The following is a 26701-nucleotide window of genomic DNA, read 5'->3' as shown; positions in this document are numbered from 1 at the left end:
GAGGAGAAAGAAAGGGGAAATATTGGCAAATGGAAATGCCCAAATTATATTTTTCTATTGTGTGTATGTGCAAATATGTAACAATGAATCCTGCTATTCTGTATAATTAGAATACGCTAATAAAAATATCTCAAATACAAACAAATCTAGGATTTTCTTCATTCAGGTTGTGGTTAAAATTATCTAAAATGAATGATTGTGCACCTTGAGAGAGCACAATAAAGACATACATTTTAAATACTGACATTTTTGAGCTAACTATAATCTACCTTTAATTTTTTCCTTTCATTAAAAGTAAATATCAGAATTGCTTACATTTAACTCTCTGAAAATTTTTTCCTACTCATGTGAACATTAACTTGCATTTTTTTCTTTATGATTGATATGTGATACTGAATTTTGGACTGTTTCTCAACAAATTAGATGAGAATTCAGGTTTAATTTTTTTTAGCACTTTGCTATCTGATTCTTTTTTGAGGTTCATCTATATTGTCCAGAAGGCAATAATAGATCATCTGCCTGCTTATAAATCACCAAGAGTTTTGCTGATTTTGTTTATACATCAACAGTAGTGGGAGAAAGAGTTCTTTACCATTTATTAAAACGATCATACTTAGATCACCATTTACCTTCACATGCAGCTGCTCATCTCTAATCTTTTTCTTTACTCTCTGGAAAGTACAATCAAAGATAAAATGGTTCCCTGCTGTTGGAATGAGCTTCTGATCCCCACTGTAGGATGATATTCACAATCTGAATTTTATATAATCCAATTGGCCAAAAACCTTTCATGCCTATAATAGCTACCTAGTGCTTTTTTCAGAAGATTAAGAAAATATTTTCAGAAAATTAAGTGTCTTGCAGGTGTCTTATCCTTTCATAGTTGTGAAAATTTATTTATCTGTAACAAAAGTTTCATCCCTTTAAATTCCTTGGAATTTACTCAGGCAAAAATTAACAATGGTTAAGCTTATTCTAAAATGTCCTGGCAGAATTTCCAGGTATAGCTTTTGCTTTATATATAAGAAAATCATTATTTTTCCCCCCTTAAAGCTCTTTTGTTTGAGTCTTGGTAATTGACAAAATGATTGCATGTGAAACATAATTCTTACATAAAGTAAGCTGCTCACAACACAGACTAATTACACATTTGGGAGGCAAAGCAAAGACATCCAAAGCTCGTTCATGCTGAGCCAAGAGCACAACATTTAATGAAATGAGGGCCGTAAAAGGTTCAGCATGGATGCTTTCAGGTCTGACCTGGGCTTCTGGGAAACTGAACATTGGTCCCATGGACTGGTAGATTCCCACAGGGTTTGAAAGGCGGGGTTATTACCACTTGTGGTGTGTGAATCAAGCTCTGCTTTGCAATACAAGATAGTTGCAATTCTAGAGATGGCCTCACTTGGAATACTCTTAAGTTAATAATATGGATGCCTCCCTAGTCAACTTTCTGATTCTATTTCTTCTTCTCATGCCAAATAATGACATTTGACACCTATTTTATAAAAACAGTTAGTGTATATGACTATATGGACTCTTCTTTCATATTCTTAAATTCTATTTCTTCCTCTCCAGATGAATGAAATTGAAGTCTCCCCTATGTTGTGCAATAAAGTTTTTGCCAATTATGATCTATGTAGACCGACCATTTCCCATTAGAGTGTTTTGTACATAGTAGGTGCCTGATAAAATTTTCTGAAATGGCTATGATTTGCAAAGATCAGTTCTTATCATTCAGGTCCATCTCATCTTCAAATCTCTAAGAATTAATTCATTGGGTTTTGGAGTAGAGTAGCAATACACAGACAAAATAGAACAGTGGAGATATAGGAAGAGAAACAACTGCAAGGAAGGGAGAAGAGAAATACATATACATAAAACTGGGATGGTAACAGAAAACAGTTATGGGAACTTGAAGGCTGTGTAAAAAAGAAAAAGGGCTAGAGCTTGATGTGATAAAGCATTAAAATGGTTTATAAAATCAGGAAAGAAAAAGGAAGTTAACATTTTTTTAGGTTTTGTATTTCATTTCATTTTTTTCCTTTTATTTAATAGAAATAATTCCCATACATACATAATTGCAGTTTTCCCGATTTAAAAATGTGCTATATTATAGAATCAATTTTGTGAGTTATAACCAAAAGTAGAATAGTACAAAAATCAACAGAATGAGTTACATTCTGGGTGAATCTTATCTCGTGGAATTTGTATGTGTACACGGTCTGTGCATGTGCATGCATGTAGGCCTATAGATGGATGGATAAGTGCATGGATATGGGTGGATAGACAGACATATAGATAGATAATGTAACTTTGGGTGATAGATCACAATACTTCTCAAGCTTGATGAAATGTACTTTGAATATTATCATTTGCAATGTTCACTTATACTCTGAGGTACCTGATGCAATTTAAAACTGTGAACAGGCCAGTATCTATCACAAATTAGTAGCTATAGAATATCTTGCCTTCATTGAGGATTTGATGTTGAAGGCAAGCTGGGTGATCCTCTCTTAGGAGCAGGAAGTATGGTATCAAAAGGGAAATTGTTCTAAGTTACTTTAACGTCTCCCTGTAACCTTATTAACCTTAACTGAAGAGTCCTTATTCCTGCGATACCTTATGCTTGTTAAAATTATTTTAACATAAGAAATTAATTTATATTAATGTCTTAATTACTAAAACACTGCATCCAATGTGGTTTCCAGTAATTTATTCATTTGCTTATAGATATATATAGAATCCCTCAAATATACAACACAGATACACATCTATACATACAACCAAGCATGTACATTTGGATGTTTATATCAATGTATTCATTAAAAAATATTTATCCCACACCTGTATTTAAGTCTGACACTGTTTTAGGCACTAGGAGTATATTGGTGAGGGAAAAAGCAGAATACAGAGATCCCTGCATTTGAGAGATGTTATTAAAAAATAAGCAAGTATTTAATGTGTGGTAAATGTCATGAAAAGCAAAGCAAGATAACAGACATGAGCAGGATGCTTTTGAGAGGGAAGTAACACTTTTAAGTTGAAAGCACAAGAAAGACCTCACTGATGAGTTGACATTTGGACAAAGACATGAAGGAATGAGATCTGCGGAATACTGTGGAGGTTCATTCAAAGTGAGAAGGAAGAAGCAATGTAAAGGACCCTGGAAGTGTGCAGGTGGTGCTAAAGGAAAGAAGCAAGGCCAGAGTGGCTGGTGCAGGGTGAGCAGCAGATGGGTCAGAGATGAGAGTTAGAGCACTCAGCTTAGGAAGAGTCTGTAAGACATTGTAAGGGATTTGGGCTTTTTCTCTGAATGAGGCAGGAAGTCCTAGATGGTTTTTGTTGTTATTGTCACTGTTGTTAGGTATTGAACACAGGGGCACTTAACCACTGAGCCACATCTCCAGCCCTTTGTACTTTGAGACAGAGTCTGGCTAAGTTGCTTACAGCCTCACCAAGTTGCTGAAGCTGGCCTTGAACTTGCCACCTTCTTGCCTCACCCTCTGGAGTTCCTGAGATTACTATCATGTACCACTGTGCCTGGCTGATTCTTTTGAATTTGACTGCATTTGATAATTTTTGATTCAGGGCAGTGGTTTTTCAACTGGAGTTGATTTTGAACCTAGGTGATATTTGATAGTTTCTAAAGGTATTTTGGGTTGTCACAGCTAGGCAAGGTGGTTATTATTGACATCCAGCCAGGGATTTCACCAAATGCAATGCGCAGGACAGTCCCCCACAGCAAAGACTTGTCCGGCACCAAATGTCAGTTGTGCTGAAGTTGAGAAAGCCTGTGTTGAAGATGTGGTATGATTGGCTCTGGGCAGGTTACTGGGGTATTAGGCCTAGTTTTAGGCAGTGAAGGCATTCACTCTGAGCCTAGCTCTAGGAATCTGGAGGAATCTGTGTCTAAAGTCACGGTCTGAAGCGAAAAATGAAAAATAGTGAATAGACCAAAAAAAAAAAAAAATGAAATTCACAAGATTTTCCCTGTTGTACCAGCATTAACTCATTGGAGTTTATATGTGTGTGTGTGTGTGTGTGTGTGTGTGTGTATGTGTGTGTGAATGCACACATGCATGTAGGGGGATGTGTTATAAAAGCAAGAGATACTCCAGACACAATGTGGAAAGAACACCTGTCTATAAAATAGGAAACCAGAGAGGGTTTGATGTCGAATGTGACATTGCCTTTGTTCATCATATCACTGGGGTCCTGCATTGGAGGCACTTGAGAGTACTTACCCCTTTCCATCTGCTGCAGAGCGTTGTCTGGCAAGATTTGAGTTTAATTTTCAAAGTCGCTGGTTGAACCAAGATTATTGGAAAGAGGCCTTCAGCATATTGATTTTTTTTGTACATTAGGTAAAGGGACATTTATTTCTAACAGAGGAAATGGCCGTGTTAACTACTGTAATGGCTTCCTTCACCACTGGGAATTTTGCTGTTATTAGAGACCACTAATTATGGGTTAAGCATGGTTCATCATAAGAAAGATGTAAGCAAAACTGTAGTTGGTGGAGACTATAAAATTCATGTCCTTTTTTTTTTTTTTTTGTCGGAATCTGTTTTGGTATTTCTTGAGGGTAGGTCATATCACACTGGTGGTTCACAACAGTTGGGACACAAGAATTTAGACAATTAACAGTTAAGAGTCTGACAGAGTTGAACTCAGCGGAATCAGAGAGCAGAAGGGTGATTACCAGGGGTGGGGAAGATTGAAGTTGGTCAATGTATACAAAACTTCAATTCTGGAAGTAAGTTTCAGTGATTTGTCATACTGAATGCTGTGATTAATAACAATGTATTATATTATTGAAAATTGTTGAAAGCACATTTTAAATGGCCTCATCAGAAAAATATGGTAAATATGTAAGGTAATGCATATGTTATTTAGCTTGACTTAGCAGTTTACTATATATGCATATTTTAAAGTACCATATACACCATAAATTATTGGTGCTTTTTGTTGAAATGGGTATAGAATAATGGAGAATATGGAAATGCAGTGGACACACAGAACTCTTCCCTAAAAATAAATAGATTGATAGTATGACCCAGAAACCAGGCTACCTGGGCTCCATAAAGCTCCAGCATTGAAAAGTCCTTTGGACTCTAGGCTTGGTACTCAACTACTGTGCACCTCGCCTTCCTCATCTGTAAAATGGTCATGATAATAAACCTAGAAGGGTAGCTGTGAAGAGTCCATGTAATTATATGTGTAAACACTTAGACTGGAACCAAAAAATCACTGTTAAGCCTCTAACACATTGCTTTTGTTATATTTTTAACTCTCAGATGTCAGGAACTTAGAAAAGATGAATTTCAAATGAAAAGATAATGCCATTTGATCTTTATTTTGCTCTTATACTAAGGTAATAATGGAAAGGTATTAGTGCAAAAAAAAATAATGGTTATCAATCTTATTTTAATCTTAAATTAAACACAGTTGCCCAAAGAAAACTTATTTGTTTGTAGAAAAGTGGTTTGAAGGTATGGTCATGTACAATACAATGTCATTTTTTTTTCTGTGATAAACTACATATATGGTGGTAGTTTATAGATTCCATTGCCTAGTGATGTCATAGCCATCTTGGCTTGTGTAAGTACTTCCCATCACATCCGCAGGACAAAATCACCTGACTTGGTGATAATTTCTCAGAACATGTCCCATCGTTAAATGATACTTTACGGTATTTCTATAGCAAAACTGGTCTTCGTTGCTTTGTCTCCCTTAGATAAAAACCAGAGAAGCTTTCTAGTTTTTTTCTCTTAAAATGTTCACAAATTTATAGTCAGAACAGTTTACCTTTAATTTATGCTTTAACTCACTGGAACTTTATTAGACTAAAATTAACCAACTCCCAAAGAGGCCAGGAAATATGAATGACTGTGAAATGTTATGGGATCTAATAGGCATATTGGAAGACAAAGATGAAGGCTGATTATTTTCATTTAGTGCCAAGTGCTATCATTCCAATGGCAAAAAGACAGATATTTTGAATCAAATACTGGAATTTGTTCCTTAGATGATAATATAATAGGTTAGTTAAAAAGGGCTAAACTGTAGTAGGTTTATTAAATTAAGCAATAAATTTTCATGTGTTTGAACAACCTATTGTGAAAATCTTCACAGCTAACTTCATTTACAATGAATTTAAATGAAGGAATTATTTCTTTAAAAGTTCAATGTGGGTTCCCTCTGTTTTGTTAGGGGTTGAAAATGTCATGGCAGTGGATCTGGCTATGATCAGACCCCTTAATCCTGTTTTAATTATAGGGTTTTTGCTACTTCTGATTTCATAGTTATTCATGACTGACATTCAGGCATTCATAGTAATTTTTTAAATATGCAATTTTACATAAGAGTCCCCTCAAAGTGACCTTAAGATGAGAGTTTCTAGACATAATTACAGAGAGGAAGGAACTATTGGCCCAGAATGAGCTGATGGCTTCCAGGAATATCTCATTTTCAAATTTTCCAGTTAAACGCTGTGGCAGTTTCCCATTTCCGCAAGCTTGAGAAGAATGCAGAGGGACGCCTACAAAGACTGTCACGTGTATAGCAGGTGTCTGTCCCCACTACTGTATATTGGAAAACACTGAGACCAGATATGATTAACCATGTTTGGAGAGTAGTTGGCTCATGGCTAGAAGTGATTTGTCAAAGAGGATACAAATTATTTGTTGAGCATAATAATTTTTGTTAGGATCCAAAAACTGACTGGCAGTGGGTTCTACTTCCCAAAATGCAGGTTTAGAGCATGAGATTTGAAAAGGGAGATTAAATTAAATTCAATGTACCCATTATAAATCACATTTCTCTAACATTAAAGTTAGAGGGTTTTGTTTTGTTTTGTTTTGTTTGTTTTGTTTTTGGGGCTCTGTGTCCTATTGGCAATCTTTACCAATCGCATTGAGTCCATGGTAAATGAAATGTTTTAAATTAATTAGGTGAAATGTTTCCCTGAAATTTTAACGTATTTCTCCACTAAGCTCTATTTCTTATCTGTAGGATGAAGATGTTGAGACTGCAGTATCTCTAAGGTATCTTTTGATACCTTATATTCCCTAAGCCTAAGGTCTAACTTCTATAATATATTTTAATAAATAATATATTGTAATTATGATCTAAAATATTCTGCTGAATTTTTAAATGCTATGAACCAGTTGCTTTGTATGACTCTGCCTTGCAACATGGTTCGTTCAGTGGACGATCACCAAACATCATCTTTGAGAGCTCATTGCACCACTTGGTGACATGGCAGTGGCCCCCATGCATAAAAGCAAGCAGCCTTTGCTGAGAGCAGGATTATCTTCATTAGAAACACCCACCACCCTGCCCTGTTGTTGCATGTGTTTGGTCACTGAGAGGGGGAACTGCCAATCTGCTTTCTTTTCCTCACTCTTTTCATGTTCATTCTCCCAACAGAAAGGAGAACCCGACTGCTATGCACTCTCCCTCGAGACGAGCGAGCAACTCACCTTTGAGATCCCCCTGAATGACTCAGGCTCTGCTGGCCTGGGGGTGAGCTTGAAAGGAAACAAATCCCGAGAGACTGGAACAGACCTGGGGATTTTTATCAAATCCATCATCCACGGAGGCGCTGCTTTTAAGGTCAGCAGATGATATTTGCAGGCTCAGGAGAAGGTCCTTGCAGGTGTGGCTGGTGTGCTGGGGTCAGGATGGAGAAGCTATGTGCTGGGCTGAGACCATTGCACCTTTCCTGACAGCTTCAGGAGACATATATGTGAACGGATCCAGGAAATTATAGGGCTGTTTCCTACCTTAGACGGTTATTTTTATTTCCCAGAGATAGTTCTGAAAGCCCATCATGATTACATTTTTTTCACATCCTATTTATTACTCCATAAGGATGCCTCTGAATTTGTAACCTGTCAGAGTTGAGCCTAAAAATACACAACCAGAAAAAAAACAAAACTAAAAACAAGTTGATGAAAAGTCAACAAATGAGAAAATCGTGCTTGCAGGAGTGAAAGCTCAGTGGAGCCTGAGAATGAGTGTAGTGTAAATTAAAGGTCATTTATCACAGTTTTACACTCAGAGATAACTGTGGTACTCAGAATGCATGTTTGCTTTTGAACATTTGGATAAGTTTATACATTTCCAGAGAAATGGAAGCTAAAGTCACATTGCCCACCCCAGGGGGAGTTCAGGACCCATTGGGGTGAGCGATGTTTCTTTAGCTATCAATGTAGCGTAGCAGTTAAGTGGATTGCCTGCATTCAACACCAGCCTACCAGCTCCCTAACTCTGCAAAAACATGTACAAGGAACTTGGCCGGCTATCTCTCATTTTTCTCATCTGTAGAATGGGAATAATAAGCAAAGCCCACTTCATAGGGTCCTAAGGATTAAACAATTAACATGAACAATGTGATGAGAGTAGCAAAGCAATTGTAGGGAGGAAGTACATGTTCAAGCCACTAGCTTCTGTCACCATCAGCTCATACCCGGCAATGAGGTTCTTGAGTTTGAATACTGCCTTTTTATTTTGAATATAGATCAATTATTCCTCCTCAAAATGCCTCAGTTTCATCATCTGTGAAGTGAGTAAAACTTGTAGTGCCAGTGCTATTGAGACTAACAGAGAAAATACACGTAAAAGTATGTGCTGAGCATAGTACCTAACAGAGGATTCCAATAAATGTTAAACATTTAAAAAATGATCTCAGTATTGATAATGTATGCCTATTTTCATGCAAAAAGCCAAGAAGACCTAGTTAGACTCGGGAACACCCTGGTCTTAGAATTCTGGCTTGGTTGAAGAATTCATTTTCCTACATTTACCCTTCCACTTTTGTTTCAATCTAGATACTTAGGAAATAAGGATTGCATTGTGAATAGACAACTCTTCAGTTTGCTCCTATGTCAGTTAGCTTTTGTCATATAATAAATAATCACAAAAAATGCATTAATTTCAATATTTTTTTGTGTTTCTTCCATGGCTCTGCAGGGCAGCTGCTGCTGGCGGTGGCTCTGAATCGTTTTGTTTTCTTTCTCACACCGTAGGTTTTCAGGTCTGAGTATGCTCCACAGATTTCACTTACTCCTTGGATCAACAGGCTAGCTGAGGTGTCCGAGGACCAGCAGAAGTTGGGGGAAGCCTTTGAATGCCTAGACTCTGAATCAGCATACCCTCACTCCACACCAGACGATTGGCCAAAACAAGTTATAAGGCTGAATCCACAATGGTGTGGTAGAGAAATATCCTCTGGCCACATTGAAACTATGGCAGAAGTATGGGAACAGAGACAGATGATGAATCAAGGCCCATTGGCCAATCTATAATACTCCGAATATAGCTCAGAGTGCACAACTAGGAATAGAGGGAGATGATAGTAACAGTAACAATGACAACAGATATTAACACTTATTATACTTAGTGCTTAATATATGCTGGGTGACACCATGGTAAGCGTTTTAGATGGATTCTCTAATTTCATTCTTCGTGTTCACATTTTATTATCAGCATCATTCCACTTTATTAAAGAGGCAATTGTACATAGCAGGACAGAGGTTATTGCCTTTACTGCAATCAGGTAGCCAGAAATTGCTAAATTAAAATTGGGCTTGAGAGCCTTTGCTATGCCACTGCACAAGGATGGCTCTTCAATACCAAGCAGGCATGCTCTATGACAGCAGAGACTGTCCCGCTGGCATGGTGGTCTCATGCTTACCCTTCTTAGCCAAGCCTCCTAAACATGGGCTAAGCTCAAGTCATGTTTGTGGACACTGCTTGATGTTATTCTTCTTACTCCTAATGACAGTGCTATTTAGGGAATTTATTCCCAGTAAAATTGAAACTGAGATGACGTTTTGGAAATTAAAAGCAAACATCTTTGCTTTTTTATGGGCAATAACTTAAGCTCCAGCAGATATTGGCGGATGGTTTAATACGTATATCCATGTTTGTGTAAGTGAGTGTCTCCTTACCTAAGCAGTTTCTAACAGTCTTGTTTCTTGTAGAAAGAGTTCACTTTCCATTTATGTAAATTTCTTTCCTGACACTGGTCTGCTGAGTCAGACGAGCACACCATTAAAAACCACTGGACAGCTTATTTATAGCTGATCTTAAACAGTATGAGGCATCAATCATGAATCTAGCCTTGTTGTGAGTGTTTAGTATCCACTTGTCTTGTTTACCTTTTGCAGTGTAAAGAATATAGAGGCCTGAGTGAGCTCACAAGAAGTCTGAGTAACAGGAAAAAAAAAATTGTTTTCTCTTCTGCTGCTGCTATTCCAATAATCTACCGTTACTCTTCAGAAAATTGCCACCTGTTCTATGATTCTGGATTATGTCTTACAAAAATTGTTTTGAGACTTTGTTCCTGTCCCTCTTGAGGAGATACAAATGTAACAAACTGCAGTGTCCTTGGGGCAAAGCATTGGGAACATCCACCTTAGCATCTGGCCCTAGGTATTTCCCTGAAATCAATAAAATAATCTTTCTACCCCAGCACAGGCTTTTTCTCTTGGCCCTTCATATCACTAATTGGTTCTCAAGGTGTTTTTCCCTTAAGGGAAGGTGGGTTGTTGAAAACTAAACTACTTTGAAAAGTATGACCAAATTCTTCCTGTGGATTCTGTGCGCTCTATTTTCCTGGGGCTTCCATTGGTGTAAACAAAGATAGGCTACCTGCCAGATGTAAAACCCTTGGATGACTGAGACTCTAATTGAGGGCTTCTTTTCTTTCCCCCACTTACCTCTCAGTCTACTACTGCTTTCCATCATTTAACCTCGTATTCAAGTTATTTCTAATGGGGATGTAAATCTCCATTTGCTATTAAGAGCACCCATCTACTCTAGTATACTCTCCTGAAACTGGGTCCCTGATTCATGCTAAAGGCAAATTTTAGTAATTTAACTCTGAAATTTAACATAACTCACAATTATGTAATCTCCTCTTAATATGTCACTTTTAGTTTGCATATTAAGAAATAGTGCCCAGAAATGCTCCCTTGCATGTGGCAGACAATTGCAGGCTGATTTGGTTTCTGGAGGTCTTTGTACAGCCCTTAGAAGTGCCACTGTTAACTGTGCTTCTTCATGTATAACTGGCATTCTTTTAGTATGGATGCTGGTAGGCCTCCATAGTGTCCCTGTTAGTCTTCCTGTTCCATTTTATTTTCTGCCTTTCTTCCTGGACTTTAGCCCCTGAAGTATAGTCTAATTGATTCTAGAGACAAAATGTACTAGTATAAGTATGTATATTGACTTCTCCACAGCTGAGAACTATGAGATGAAATTTTGCTATCCTTGAGGATGATTTTCTAAAATTTCATTTTTGTGTTTAGTATTTCAAGTGAAATGTGGTATCAATGCTGTTAAATAAAAATAAGTATTTTCTTTATTGCACTTTGAAAAACATACTTCAAGAAAATATTCTCCCTCACCAGATCCACATTTTCTCCAGGGTAGCACAAGTAAAGTGTCAGTGATCACTAGATATTTTCATACTCATTTACTAAACACATTGAATTCTGAGAACAGTGGCTTTCCTTTTCTTTAATAATAATAAACTATATTATTTTTTAGCAAAAATAGGGTTTTATGTTGATTGCTTATACCCACTTAAACTGCTTATTTTCCTACCTGAATCACCTTTTCAAAAAGTTTATAACCAGAATAGTGATATTTGGAAAGATTTAGGAAAGATATGTTAACATGCTACAGTAAAAATAAAAATTCCATGGAGTCTGTTGTACTTTTTCAGAATGACCTTTTTATTGACTATGGTGACTGTGGGAGTAGAATGTGTCCTATTGGAACCTTGATATAATCAGATAAAAATTTAAATTTAAAGGTAGTTTTTGCTAAGAAAAAAATGCCATGTATCAGGTAGATAAGACTCTTAAATAGAATGAATGTAAGAATATCTGTTATTCTGTAGAAAATTAATTAGCCAGTTTTTGCTTAATAAATACTACTTGATGATGATGAAATTAAATGAAAGAAAAATGCCTGACATAGCTAATTGCAAATGTATGCACTCAGAATATGAAATAGACATAATTTAAGTAATTTGATTCTTGTGTGCTTAGGAAATTTGGGATGCTCTTTCTGAAAGATGCAGAATTTCATAGTCTACACTATTTAGTCATGGGTAAAAGAATTTTAACTAATGCAAGTCAATCCTAATATGTGTAAAGGACCAAACTGATTTGGGGGGCAGAGAACAAGCATAGCCATAGAATATACAAGAACATGTTGCTTAATCCTGAATCTTATGTCTTTTTGTAATATGGAACACTTAACAGCCTCCAGCCCTCTTAACAGGAGTCTGGTCAGAGTTCCCAGTGTGAGTAATTTCCACCTCCATCTCTGCCAGTATCTATAAATCATGTGGTGTATCTATAATTAATGAATCCAAGGGAAGATAAAAGGGACAGCTTTTTAAGGAACACTAATGTTAAATGATTTCTTCAACTCTCCATTTTTCTTAAAATTGATAACATTTTCTACTGGTGAAGGAACTTTGAGGCTCCTTACTGGTAGTCAGTGTCTTTTAAGCTTTTGCTCTGACAAAAAGACCAGTCTGGGGGTGTAAAAACCTCCATTGCAAATCCTTAACGGTAAGAAGCTCAACGCTAACATTGCAGCCCTAACCACAAAGATGTCATATGTTTTTTGAACAGCTAAAGGGAGGAACTTTGCCTGAAAAATAAATTCATAAATTAATAATAACTAAATAGCAAGTAAGGTTTTTTTTTCCTTTAGAAAAAGAAAATTACTAACTTCAATATAAGAAAAATACATTTTAACCAATTTTGTTTGTCTAAAAGCCAAATACTTTGACATATTAATTCATATAGCTAGGTTTATCATTTATTAATTTTGCACAGTTGGAGCTACTTTATAAAAATACAACATTAATTCTAAAATCTCACAATACCAGCATCCATCCTTGTTTTACTTACTGATCTTTATCACTTATGCATTTTTATTTTTTACATGAAAATGCAAATAAGCAATACATTTAGATTGTGCTAAATAACATTTTGGAAACTCTACATCATTTTGATATGTATTTTGAACTCCATGATTGTCTATTGGGATTGAAAAACATAAGAATTCATGGTCATAATGAAAAGGATATTATCATGTAAACTAGATATACCAAGATGATGATGCTTTGGATTGAAATAGTATTTTTTTGCTATTGTTTAGACCTTGAATCTCCCCCAACCCCTCAAAGCCCATGTGTTAGAGGTTTGGATCCCAGGAGATGATGTGGAGAAATAAAACCTTTAATAGGTTAGATCTAGTAGGGGAGCTTCAGGTCATTGAGAACAAGTCCTAAAGGGGACTGTGGGACCCTGGACTCTTCCTTGTTCTCTCTCTTGCATCTGGGCCACGACATGGATCAGCTTTGCTCTACTAAATGCTCCTCCATAATGTGCTGCCTCACCACAGGCCTTAAAAACAACAGGACTCATTGACCATGAGCCAAAATACACCTTTCCTCTTTACAAGTTTATTATCTCAGATATTTGTTATAGTGGTGGAAAACTGACTAACACACTTTCCCTTCATAAGGTATATTCATTTTTAAATTATTAGTATTTATATTGTACATGGTGAGTTAATCCTGTGGTTAGAGTTTTGTTCTAGCTTTTTTTTCCCCAGTCCTGGTTCAGACTGTTGTTCTAGTGACTAATTTTTAGTGTTCATAAAACAGGAGCATGGTGTATAAATATAACAAACAAGAAGAAAATCTTTTTCAAATCTACCTCCAATAAAACATTAATCTCTAAAATATATAAAGAACTCAAAAAAGTTAACATCAAAAAATCAAATAGCCCAATCAATAAATGGCCTAAAGAACTGAACAGACACTTCACAGAAGAAGAAATACAGTTATCAACAAATATATGAAAAAAAGTGTTCAACATCTCTAGCAATTAGAGAAATGCAAATCAAAACTACTCTAAGATTTCATCTCACTCCAGTCAGAATGGCAATCAGCAAGAATACAGGCAACAATAAATGTCGGCGAGGATGTGGGGGAAAAGGTACACTCATACATTGCTGGTGGGGCTGCAAATTGGTGCAACCACTATGGAAAGCAGTGTGGAGATTTCCTCAGAAAATTGGGAAAGGAACCACCATTTGACCCAGCTATTCCACTCCTTGATTCATACCCAAAGCACTTAAAATCAGCATACTATAGTGACTCAGTCACATCAATGTTTATAGCAGCTCAATTCACAATAGCTCGACTATGGAACCAACCTAGGTGTCCCTCAATAGATGAACGGATAAAGAAAATGTGGTATATATACTCAATGGAATATTACTCAGCTTTAAAGAAGACTGAAATGTTGGCATTTTCTAGTAAATGGTTGGGGTTGGAGAATATCATGCTAAGCGAAATAAGCCAATCCCACAAACCAAAGGCCAAATGTTTTCTCTAATATGCAGATACTAATTCACAATAAGGCAGGGGCGGGTGGGTAGGGGGCACTAGGAAAGAATAGCATTACATTAGATTAGGTAGAGGGAAGTGAAGGGAGGAAAGAAGAGGGGATGTGGGGATAGGAAAGATAATAGAAAGAAGCAGACATTATTACTGTATGTATATATATGACTGCATGACCAATATGATTCTGCAACATGTACACTCAGAAAAATGAGAAATTATATCCCACCTATGTATGATATATCAAAGTGCATAAATGCATTCTACTATCATGTATAACTAATTAAAATAAATTTTAAAATTTAAAAAAAGAAATAGTAAATAAGATAATTTTGAATACATTGAAGAGACCTCTGAGATTCTAATCTGATTAGGTACTCCTTCAGAATATTCCTGATTTCTATATAACACGTATGCCTTAGTAAGGTTTTTTTTTTTTTCAATCTGTTTTTCTAGGCCAAAGTAAACTGAGAGCAGAAAATCAGAAAGGAGATAAGAAGGGATCAAGAGGAAACTGAAATTATAGGAAACAGGAAAAATGTACAAGCCTAGAATGCTATTACTGCGTCAGAGGCCCGTGAATGTTTCTGATGTTTCAAAATCAGGGCTCCTTAAACTCTCTTGCTGAGAAAATTATAAAATTCAGTGTGGCTATAGTAAAGTCTATAAGTTGCAATCTGCTTATTTATGCCATGTATTTTTCCAAAAGGAGTTTTTAGTGAAAAGGATTAGACCATACTTTGAAAGCATTGTATCAAAATGGTTTTGATTATGTCCCAATGCTATTAAAAAAAAAAAAAAAAAACCTTCAGTAACCTTTCAAAAAAAAAAGTTTCATAGGCCACAGATGATATGCTGCTGGGACTTTGTGGGTTTGCTCCATAGAAATGGAGTGAGGCTCTTAAAATGATAACAGAATTAAATAAGTAGATTTAAATTTTCACAATAGCTGAATACTTGGAGATAGAGGCAGTACATGGAAAGCAATCAGGCTTCGCTTGCAGAATTATAAAGCTTCTATGAATATGTGCTCAGATATTCAAGAAACCTGGGTTCATGGATCCCTCATAGTCATGGTTTGCAAATCAAATAATTTGTTCATTGTAGATGAAACTTACACCAGGTCCAAAATGCCTGACTGAAAGACTTTTCAAGTGCCTCAATTTAGCAAGCACTTCTTGAACATCTAGAACAAGTTCGGCAATATGTAGTTGTCTAGAGACAGAAAGCCTAAAACTACTCATTCAATAATCTAGGAAGCCAGTAGCATAATGAATTAAATACATAAGCAACTTGAATATGATAAGGGCTATGATAGACAAGTGTGTGAAGGATCATGGGTATTGAGATGAGGAGGCATCATTTTCTGCTGGAAAGACAAGTGTGAAGGTAAGCCAGCCTCTGAGCCTAGCTGGAAGGATATGGAGACACTCAGGAGGTGCTTGGGAATGTAAAGGATGCTCTGGACGGAAGGAAAAGCTTAGGCCAAGTCACATGCACCAGAATGCAGTGTTGTTCTTGGAAAACAGGCCTGTTTGCTTGGGCAGAGTGGCCCTCTTCATGTAGGGCAAAATCATGTTAAAGCAGATGATGTGAAACATGTGCTAAGGTAGGCAGATGCTATAAAATGAGACTATCTAGTGCTGCCAACTTCCTTCTATTCTTCTGTTTTGAAAACTGTTCTTTAAAAAATTCTAATTCGTCCTTGTTTTTTCATTACTATTGTTTTTAAGTGAAGTTAGATCATTAAAATCTGTAACGTAATGTGCTTTTGTAGGTTGGTTTGGTTTTTGTCTTGTTCTTTCAAAAAATACTATAAGCAGATGTTGGTATGAAGTGATTTTAGGGCCTTGAGAAGGACTTGTACAGGACGACCATCTGCCTAAGTCAGATGCCACCTTCCTAGGCGTCCTGCCTTACTCCAGGGAACTTTGGCTCTACAGTCTGAAATCTGACTTTGGGCTTGGGCTCTGGGTGTTGATAACATCCCAGGAGCCCTTACTAAGGGCTCTATTAGAAACAGGCAAAGGCAGGAGCCAACATCTGTTCATGATTAATCCTCTCAACACCCTGGACTGATGTGGACTGTGCTTGGGCCATAGCCAGCTATGCCTGGGAAACCCAGCCCTTTCCCTCATGTGTCTCTCAAATTCTGCAGAGGCCAGCTCTTTGCCTTTGCTTTCTTACTCTCCCCTATTTATTCATTAGAACTTCAGAGGTAGAGGGTCTTACAAAAGTATTGGCCTCAAGGCGTGGATTAAGCCACACAGTGTCATCAGTAATCATGGTAGAGGTAGTCCTCGGGCACCACTGAATACCAGAGGCTGAATTACAAGGTTGTGGGACCGTTGGATGTTGATGGTGTGCTTCAGAGGGCACATGAAACATCCTACAACCTACATGACAGCGCCTCATTACAGAGAATTATCTGGCCCAAATGTGCAATTGTGGAGAAACCCTGTTGTAAATATTTGCTTTTAAGAGATGAGGATCTGTAGCTTTATTAAATTCTCAAAGGGATCTAAGAACATATAAAGATTAAGAATCGCTTACAAAGTGGTTGAAAATTTGGACTCCAGAGTAACCCACACTAATCTGGTCACAGAAACATGACTTGGAACAATTCATTTAACCTCTCCGTGTCTCAATTTCTTCTTTTAGAAAGTGGGGCCACAGACTAAAATGCGCAGGGTTGGTGTAAGGGTTGAATTGCCTGGTGCATCTAAAGTGTTTAGCACAATTACTATGTAACATAATAGGTACATGCTTAACTTGATTATTTTTAAAAATTTTTATTTGCAGGGGAGGTTAAAACAGTTTTATTTTAGATCACTTGGTATAAAGAAATGTGCTCTGGTCACAAGACATATAATTTGTGTTCTTCATTTAGACCTGACACTGCCAAAAATATGACTTATGTTATCACTTCTTCTTTTTCCCCGCTTTGGTTCTTTTCAGTTATAGGTGACAGTAGAATCCATTCTGACATAATTATGAAAGCATGGAACACATCTTGTTATAATTCAGTCCCCAGGACCTCACCTTCCCCTTCCCTCTCCTACCTCCTGCTGCCTTTCCCCTACTGATCCTTCTGCCATTTACTCATAGATTTTTTAAAAATTAATTTCTTGTGGATGTACATGATGGTGAGATTTACTGTGATATATTCGTACATGTACATAGGAAAATTAGGTCAGATTCATTCCACGGTCTTTCCTTTTCCTATCCCTCTCCCTTCCCTGCATTCCCCTTTGTCTACTCTGCTGAACTTCTATTCTCCCCCCTCCCCCCATGGGGGTTAGCTTCCACCTATCAGAGAAAACACTCAATCTTTGATTATTTGGGATTGTTTTATTGTACTCAGCATGATAGTCCCCAGATCCATCCATTTACTTAACAAATGTCATAAAGTCATTCTTCTTTATGACAGAGTAATACTCTATTGTGTATATATCCACATTTTCTTTATCCATTCATCTATCGAAAGGTACCTGGGTTGGCTCCATTGCTCAGCTGTTGTGAATTGAGCTGCTATAAACATTTTTGTGGCTGTGTCACTGTAGTATACTGATTTTAAATCCTTTGCCTATATTCAGAGGAGAGGGACAACTAGGTCAAATGGTTATTCCAGTTTTATCAACTACCTCTATCCATACTTCTCTTTACTGGTTGCACCAATTTGCAGTCCCATCAGCAATATGAGTATATCCTTTTTTCCACATCCTTGGCAACATTTATTTTTTTGAATAGGAAAAGAAGAGCTAAAACCATCTCTGTTTGCTGGTGTCATGCCCTTAACTTTACAGATGAAGAGAGCCAGCCATGCCAGGACCCTTTTATAAATCACATAATTTATCTGAGCCTCTGTCTTTATATCTCTTAAATAATAGAGAGCACTATTTATATCACATGATCATTGGAAGAAGTGAGTGGGCAAAACTTGCAAAATGTTTGCACAAGGACTGACCTATATCAGGTGTTCAACACAAAGGAGATGTGGTACTCAAGCTCCTGGTCTTCAAAGGCTTGCTGCCTCTTCCTGTGATCTATCCAGTTATGGCTGATGATGGGATTTGACGCTATCTCAGTACATGAAGAAGACCTAAACCTCATATCAGTTTTTATTTTCCCTGGATTATCTTGCTTAGGTGACTTTTGCTTTCTTCTCCTTTTTATCTTTAACATTTTTTGTTCTCTTTGAGAATTTCCTTTACTTATTTCAGGAGGATGGATAAAATTAGTTATAAAGTGTGCCAAAGGTGGGGAGCATGACTGAGGACTTAGCCTAAGGTGGGAAAGAGATTTTTTTCCCCTTTAACATATTCAAGCATGGCCCAGATTGCAATGAAATAACTATCCTAGAACTACTAAGTAGCATCCTTGTATAGTTGAATTCATTTATATGAGGTCAGTTGAGAGTTTATATTCTCATTTCTAAGTATTTTCTTGAACATAATGTTAATAGAAAAATACATAAAAGGCTAACTTTCTTGGTCGAAAATATTTTAAATAAAAAGACGTGCAATTTTTAGGTATATTTGATGAGTTTGAGTAGTGAGTTATTCATTGCATCAGCTTCACTTTAGAAGTAGTATGCATGTGTCATGCACAGCTTAGTAAGTAGACAGCTATGTCCCCTCCTCTAGCTTGCTTCCTTGCCTGCCATCCCCTGCACTGTTTCCTGTATCCACATCTCTGTGTGTGTCTCTTCCAGGAGACATGTATAGAGAATTGTCTTTGCTGCTTTTGAAAATCTTCTTCTTGAAGTATCACCCCTTTAGTGACTAGTCATTGTCATCTGTGTAGAAGACAGTGGTTTAGGGAATGGAGAACACTGTAGAGTTCAGGACTTGAACTCTTCCATTCCAACTTTAAACCTCAACTAGCTGAATAAGTCCTAATGTATATGGTGGTGGCTTCTCTTAAGAAGTGTTAGATAAATGGCTTCTCATTCTCTCTGGCCATTGTATTATTCATCTGTAAACATAAGAGGTATGATGAGATGACCTCCAAGGACCTTTTTAGTGCTAAACTCTGTGATTCTATTCTAAATGTTAAGACAGCTTCCTGGCGTCCCCACTAATGAAATTACCCATCATTTATCTTATAAAGAAAAAGCATACACCAATAGCAACAGGACAGTCAAGACTGGGAATGAGAGAGTGTGGATTTTTATCATGCCCACAACTCTCGAGTGATACTTGTGATGAATGTGAATGTCTTTTAAAAAAAAAAAAAAAAAAAAAATCCAGCTGCCCTGGGGTGAACTGACCTGTCTTTTTGTTTGGGGCTTGGTTATAGTACATACATCTTACTTGAATATAGTTTTGCATGCTTAAGACTTAGAATGTGTTTAAAAATAATCAGTTTACTTAATAACTGATAAGAGATTTTACAAAAACTATTTTCACATCTCTAGTCTGTTTCTTCACTCTGACCTTGACTCGTACTTCAGAGAGAAATTGCCAGGTGGGTTCTGGTTCAGATTTCATTCCCTCCATCCCTTTTAATCCTCATCTTTCTTCTTCTTATCAAGGCTGTTGAGGTGTTCCGCCAAGACCACACCTCCATAAAGCTCAGCGCTAGATTCTCATTTCCTGTTCACAGCACTAGGATCTTGGTCCAATTCTTCTGCTTCCTCTCCTCTTTAAAATCCACACATCAATTTCCAGCCACCCTACAAGATTTGTAGTGACCAGCTTTAGCCCTGTAGTCCTCCTTCCATCCTACAATGAATAGAATAAATTCTCTAGCTGTGCCTCCACTTTACCAGACTAAGCTATTAAGGATGCTTTCATTTTGCCCCATTTCATGGAGCAAATCTTATTCTTTGAGTGACTTGCTCAAAATTGGATAACAGAAAAGAGATTTCTTTCTTGTTTAGCTTTTCCTGTAAATCTCATTTCCAGACTTGCTCCAAATGAGGGTAAAGGTTAAGTGAAGAGGGAGGGAGGAAGAGAAGAGAACATTAAGCTCTGTTGAGGCAGTCCACTTCAACAGCTTGCATATCTGATTTTACACCCTTCTCTGTTGATCCCTTTGGTGGGTGTGGACTCTTGTAGGTGGTCCCCATAACTTTGCATGGCCAGTGCCCCATCCAGCAGGTGGCATTTGCAGTGACTCTCTGCAGGGACTTTAGTTTTCTGGAACAACAGTTCTCACCCTCTGTCTCTTTCTTCTCTGCTGTCAGCAGAGCAACTCCCTCTGGCCATCTGCTACTGCTTTGGTCCAAGTTGATCAACCTGCCCACAGGATTTCTCTCCCAAGGCTATATGGTTTGTTTCTATTATTGATGGTAATGTCTGTTTTTCTCATTTCTCAGGGAAGTTTTTTTCTTTGCATTTAATTTTGCTAATTTGAGCATGGATCCCAGATACTTTTCACCACACACACACAAAAAAAGTTTTCTTTTTCCTGGTCTACTATTGCAAAACTATAGCCTAGAGAAAGTAACAGGGAGCTACAACAGAAAGATTACGGAGCCAAAGTTTGTGGAACCTAAAATTGGTCAATTTTGTGTGCCTTGCTTTTGTGATCTGGGGCAAGTTACACTGCTTTTCTGCTTCTGTAAAATAATTATAAAAACATGAATTATCTTAACTTCTTGGACTCTGAAAATCACAAGAGGTAGTTTATGAAAAAGTTCTCAAAAAAGGTAAATTGTGGAACTATGATTCCTGTCATATTATTGGTAGCAACTGCATGATAATTGCCTAATTCTAGCTGTACTTCATGAAAGAACTTTCTGCCTGAGAGCAAAATAGGTATATGGCATGTCCCCTATCTGAATTTTGACATTGTAAGCATCTTTTCTCCCAGGCTGCCAGGCAGGAAAATACACATGTCCCATGAGTTGTCTTCTAGGCAAAGCAGTTTTTTAGCTACTACTATATACTTCTGCTCATTGGTTGAAGATGATTAGGGCCTTAAAGTGATGGAGCCCAGAGTTTAGGCTACCTGTCCACAGGCCGAGGTTCTTTGTGCCTTTGGTAAAAAATGTTCCTTCCAGGAGATGCTGGTTAAAGGTGCTCTTCAGATGGTGTCCCTGGAGAAAGCTTGATGATTTCTTTTGTCAAACTCTTTTTGTTAGAAAATATGAAGTTGGGCCTTGGGCCTTCACACTGCATACCACAGTGTTCTTGTTCAGATTAGCAGACAAGCAACTTTGTTCTTGTGTTAGAAAAAATCACATGAAGGTTTTTTTTTTTTTTTTTTTTTTAATACCATTCAATAATTCAATAGAGGTAGCAATGATATCAGGGAGACATGCCACTACTTTTAAAAAATGTAGCATTTAAGCATGATGGCTCACCCTGCCTGGAATGTAAACCCTTGTTTCAAGGGATATGACTACTTCTGTTTGTCTCTAAACCCGCTTCTCTTGAGTCAGCAACATTGTCCCTGCCAGAACCAATGGCAGATTCAGGCTGGATTAGTATGCTTGCCAAAGACTTAGGTAAGAGGCATTATATTAAGGTCTAAATATTGTAGCTCAAGCCTCTGAGGTTTCTAAAAAATTCTTTCGCACAATTCATTATTGTTAGTGTTTGTGACTGTCTGATAAGCTCCAGAACATTTTTCTACCATGGAAAATAAATTATTCCTAATAGCTGGAATTCCCTCCTTCCTCGTTTATCTACTTAGACCTTTCTCCCAAATCAGCCACATGTCGTCACCACCCTTTTCTCTGTTATATACCATTTTTCTTTCCTCTGTGTTAGGATGGTCGCCTACGAATGAATGACCAACTGATTGCAGTCAATGGGGAGTCTCTTCTGGGAAAGTCCAACCATGAAGCTATGGAAACGCTTAGACGATCCATGTCCATGGAGGGAAACATACGAGGGATGATCCAGTTGGTGATTCTTAGGAGACCAGAGAGACCAATGGAGGTGATGCAAATCTTGATTTTCCTTGTAAATTGCCTAATGGCTACCAGCATATGCAAATTTCCATTAACAGTGTGGTAGGTGGACTCATGGTGACACTGCCTGGGAAAAGATACCCTAAAAGGGCTCCAATGTGGGGAACAGGTGGTTGTATGTTTTAAGTATAAGGTATGAAAAGGTGCATATGAAGTAAGTTCTTTATCAACTACAACAGGTCCATCTTTTTTAGGTTTTTTTTCATTTAGAAATTACTAGAGTTAGACTTATTTTTATATACTTTTTGGTTGATATGCTAGCAATATCTATCCCTTCCTGATCAGACTTGTGCAATGTTTTAAGGGAAGATCATTATAATACAATTGGTTTTTTATATTCTCCCCCATAATCTACATATAGATAATTAGACTTACTAATTTAAAAGGGGATCTTTTAAGCAAGCTGCTTACTTCAAGTTGTTTAAAAAAAAAAAAGATTGAAGGCTTATTTCTGAGATTTTTTAAATCATGATTTCTTTGTGAATTTTTTATGTATCAGAAATATTTCACTAGCAAATAAATTTAAGGATAAAATATTCCTAGAATTGTAATGCATTCCACTGTCATATATAAATTAAAAAAATTCCTAAGGCATTATTTTCTCTTACATAAAAGAATAATTATTAAATGTTCCTAATAATTATTTTAGGAAAAAATCAGAAGAAAAAATTAGTAGTAGTAGATGTTAAAAAATCAGCATAGCCTAGATAATCTTATCAGGATATTCTCAAAGACCAGAATATGTTTATGTAATACAATTAAATGCAAAGTCATATAGAATACTATTAAGAGCACCAACATAAAATGCTAGTCTTAATAATAAATTTCACTTAAAATTTAAAAAATGAACAGGACTGTCAAAGTAAACAAGTAGATGATGATGGGGCTCCTGAAAGTTTAAAGCTTGCGCTGTAAAGTTTAGCATTTGGGGGTTAAAATCCTAGGTTTGCCTTTCCTGGTTTTGTGACTAGATACATTTATACTTAAGTGCTCAGTGTTTGTAGATGACAGATATTGTTATATGTTTTATCCATTAATGGATCTTTATTTCCCAGTGCATAATAGATACATAATAAATATTGTTGAATGAATAAAAAAATTGCAACTGAGATCTTCTTCATCTGAGTAAGAAGGCCTTGAGTAGTAAAATTATAAAGTGTATCTTCTTTTGTTACATTATCAGCTATTGGAAAGGAGTAATTGTACCTTTTACATGCTTCTGTATATAACCTTGTAGATGTTAAATAAATGTAAATTGGCCAATTACTGGAGACTATATATAATGAAGGAGCTCATTTTCCACATTTGCGTCTGCTTAAGTGACAGAGTCTTCCATGAATATTTAATGGGCTTTACTTAATGTACACAGTTAGAAGGTCCTTATGTACTGTTTCCTACCATGAGAGAAGTGGCTCCATCTGGTTTCATTGGGTTCTTCCTCTAGAGCCCTATGATTCCATGGAACCCATTTGTTGGAGACAGGTGTGAAGGATGGCTTAGGGGGGCCTAAGTCATCCCTTCTGTGTATCTGCATATTAGCACTCCCTAAGGATTTATTTTAATAGAAACCTCACTAACAGAAAAGTCTGTAAGATGTAGCACAAAAGTATTATGCTCATGTAGACAGCAAAAGGTAAAAAAGAAAAGAATGTGACCTTAAAAGACTTAGCCAGGCCCCCACATCTCCTCTTTCCTAATTTCATGCCTCTTTCTAAAATATGTGTGAATGCTACAGCATAGGTGTCATACATTTTGGCTCATGGAGTTGGGACTCTTTACTATTTGCATTCTCCTTTACAGCAGGTATTTTCATCTTAATTTCCACAGTCTGCAGTGGATTAACATTATTCCATCAGAAGAAAGTATTAACTTTCAGTTCATTGCCCATCCTCAGAAGTGTCTTGCTAATATCATTCACCAGGGAATCGATCGGGAATAAGAACTGGGGCAAAAAGCAATTTTTATGAGGACATTTAAACAAGATCCATTTTCTTTTCCTAATATTTACATGCTTTCCATGGGGAATGAGCAGGCACTTGACTCTCAGCTTCTGAGACTCTCTATGATACCAATGAAGATTAAAGAGTATTATTTCTTATAAAGACAGAAGCCTAATGTACAGCTTATCATTATTAAATTTGAAAAAAAATGCAGCTATTTGATCTCCCAAATCTATGTGTTACTGTGTCAAAGCATATGTTGCGCACTTGTGTTTGTGGTGTATTCTCCTGTGCAACAGCAGATGCCCTCTGGTACAATAAAAAAGCATCTATAACCTAAAAAGGTCTCATCACAGCTCAGACAATCAGGCAGAGCAATTAGGCAGATTTGGCAAGAATGCCAAATGATTGCTTGAACATTATATTGATATTTAAAAAATTGAAGAAGCTACTTAAGAAAAGTCAAAATATAAAGTTGTTGTTGTGGCGGGGAGCAGTTCCCACCTTACCTAGTTGTATAAGATATGTAAACAGTTTTGATGAGATCCTAGTGAAGAATATATAATGAGCCCTTGATTGAATCAAAATCATTTTAAATAGAAACATGTTTTTCAAAGGATGAGCTTCAGGTTCAATGGTAATTCTATTTGAGCCTAGAGACTTGGTATTAAAAAATGGGTTATGACCTGGTTTTGTTTTTCTCTTTCCCCAAAACATTTTCCTCCCTGCTGCCAGCTCATCTTGGTAGAAGCTGAATATGTTTAAAAATCCATTATGTGTTTTATTGGCTGGGACACTAATGGAGGGCTCCACGACAGCTCTATTTTACAGGCTGAATACTTTAATTAGACTGGTTACTGATCAGTTGTTGGGATATCGATTGTGTCATTTATCAAAGAGCTGGGAAAGCAGAATTTTTTTTTTCTCCCATGTTGTTATTGTTAAATAAAAACACAAGGCTGTGCTAGGCAAGTTGCACCATTCCTTCCTGTCCTGTTTTCAGGAGTGGCTTGCCTCCTGTACCTGGCTTGGTTTGACTAGCAGTACGGAGGCAAAGGGTGACATATTGGGTGTGGGAGAAGTGTTAAAAAGCTAAAGGACCTTTAGCAACAGAAAAATTTTAATTATTAACAATGCATAAATTGAAAGCTTTAAATATTTTGTTTAGACACTGAATTTTTGTAACTAAAGAGGAAAAATAGAAATCAAACGCATTGTTTCCGCCAAATGCTTTCCCAGATGGAAAGAGCTCTGGGGATCAGACTGGGACTCTGTTTTGTGGCATGTTCATCTCACAAATGGTCAAGGGAACAGCTATGAAATGACTTCCAAATTATTTTCTTCCTTGAAATCTGTTAGGGAAAAAAATAAGATGAGCAAGAGCAAGACCCAGTTCTCTATGCCTCGGTCCTCTTAAAAAAAAAAAAAATTAGCTGGAGTTCTCTGTAATCACCTGCCTCCTATTACTTCTTCAGCTCCTGTGCAAGATGGCTTGGGGGGTGTTATTCTGGATACTGCAGTTTTGAGAAAACTGTGAATTTGTTTACAGACTGTCAGAATCTAAATAGGAAGGGGAAATATGCGGGTGGAGGGAGTAAAAGCTCTTAGGAGAAGCAGTCTCTGGCATTGTCACTACGGTTTGTTTCAGCTCCTGGCCAAAGACCTGGTATCTGGGGGACACAACCTGCTTTGGTTCCGACTTGTCCTGGAGCATATGCACTCAACTGGGGAGAAAGAGAGACTGGGTAGTGGCAGAGAGGGAGGGGGAGAGAGGAACCAGCTGGTTGGCAGAGAAACACCCTTGGCATGAACTGTGTACTTGTATTGACAGTGCCACAAGCTGTACTCCCAGATGGAAGAAAATTTGAAAGAAGCCAGTTGTAAGTGGGGAAAAGAATAATAAAGTTAATCCTCTTTTGCGTTGGCTATCAGGATTCCTAATCCTTAACACCACATTGTCAGTATTTTTAATTTCATATTCAAAAAAATTCTTATACCCACAGGGCCTTTTTGAGTTTCTACCGTCAAAGACTTATATAGTAGAGACTCTTGAAAGACTTGATCATTCTTTTGCTCTACTAAAGTTGACCAAGTTGGAACATTAAAAAAGAAAATGTAATTTTAATTTTTATCTCTTAGGAGCCTGCAGAGTGTGGGGCATTTTCCAAGCCATGCTTTGAGAACTGTCAAAACACTCTAAGCACCTCCAGGCGAAATGATAGTATATTGCATCAGTTTGGCACTTACAGTCCACAAGATAAACAGAAAGGTAAGATTCTATCCATTTTCATCCCCTGTGAATGAAGTGAGAAAACAGTACCTTTATGTTAAAAAAAAAAAAAAAATGGTGGTGGGGGGACAGCAAGGAGTTAATTAGACTAAGAGCAGACT

The 26701-nt window shown here is 37.1% G+C and overlaps 1 protein-coding gene across 1 annotated transcript in view; it reads left to right on the top strand.

The window, feature by feature from the left end:
• The window catches only part of Pard3b (par-3 family cell polarity regulator beta), a 978419-nt gene that overhangs the window by 553285 nt on the left and 398433 nt on the right, over window positions 1-26701 (top strand). Inside the window, exons 11-13 of the mRNA XM_076865584.2 lie at window positions 7435-7620; window positions 22168-22338; window positions 26450-26579. Coding sequence (XP_076721699.2) covers window positions 7435-7620; window positions 22168-22338; window positions 26450-26579 — 487 coding nt within the window. The remainder of the gene's footprint in view (window positions 1-7434; window positions 7621-22167; window positions 22339-26449; window positions 26580-26701) is intronic.

The sequence above is a fragment of the Callospermophilus lateralis genome, chromosome 9, assembly GCF_048772815.1.
Source record: "Callospermophilus lateralis isolate mCalLat2 chromosome 9, mCalLat2.hap1, whole genome shotgun sequence".
Classification (NCBI taxonomy): Eukaryota; Metazoa; Chordata; class Mammalia; order Rodentia; family Sciuridae; genus Callospermophilus; species Callospermophilus lateralis.
The sequence above is the reverse complement of the archived record's forward strand: the minus strand, read 5'-3'. Positions and strand labels throughout refer to the sequence as shown.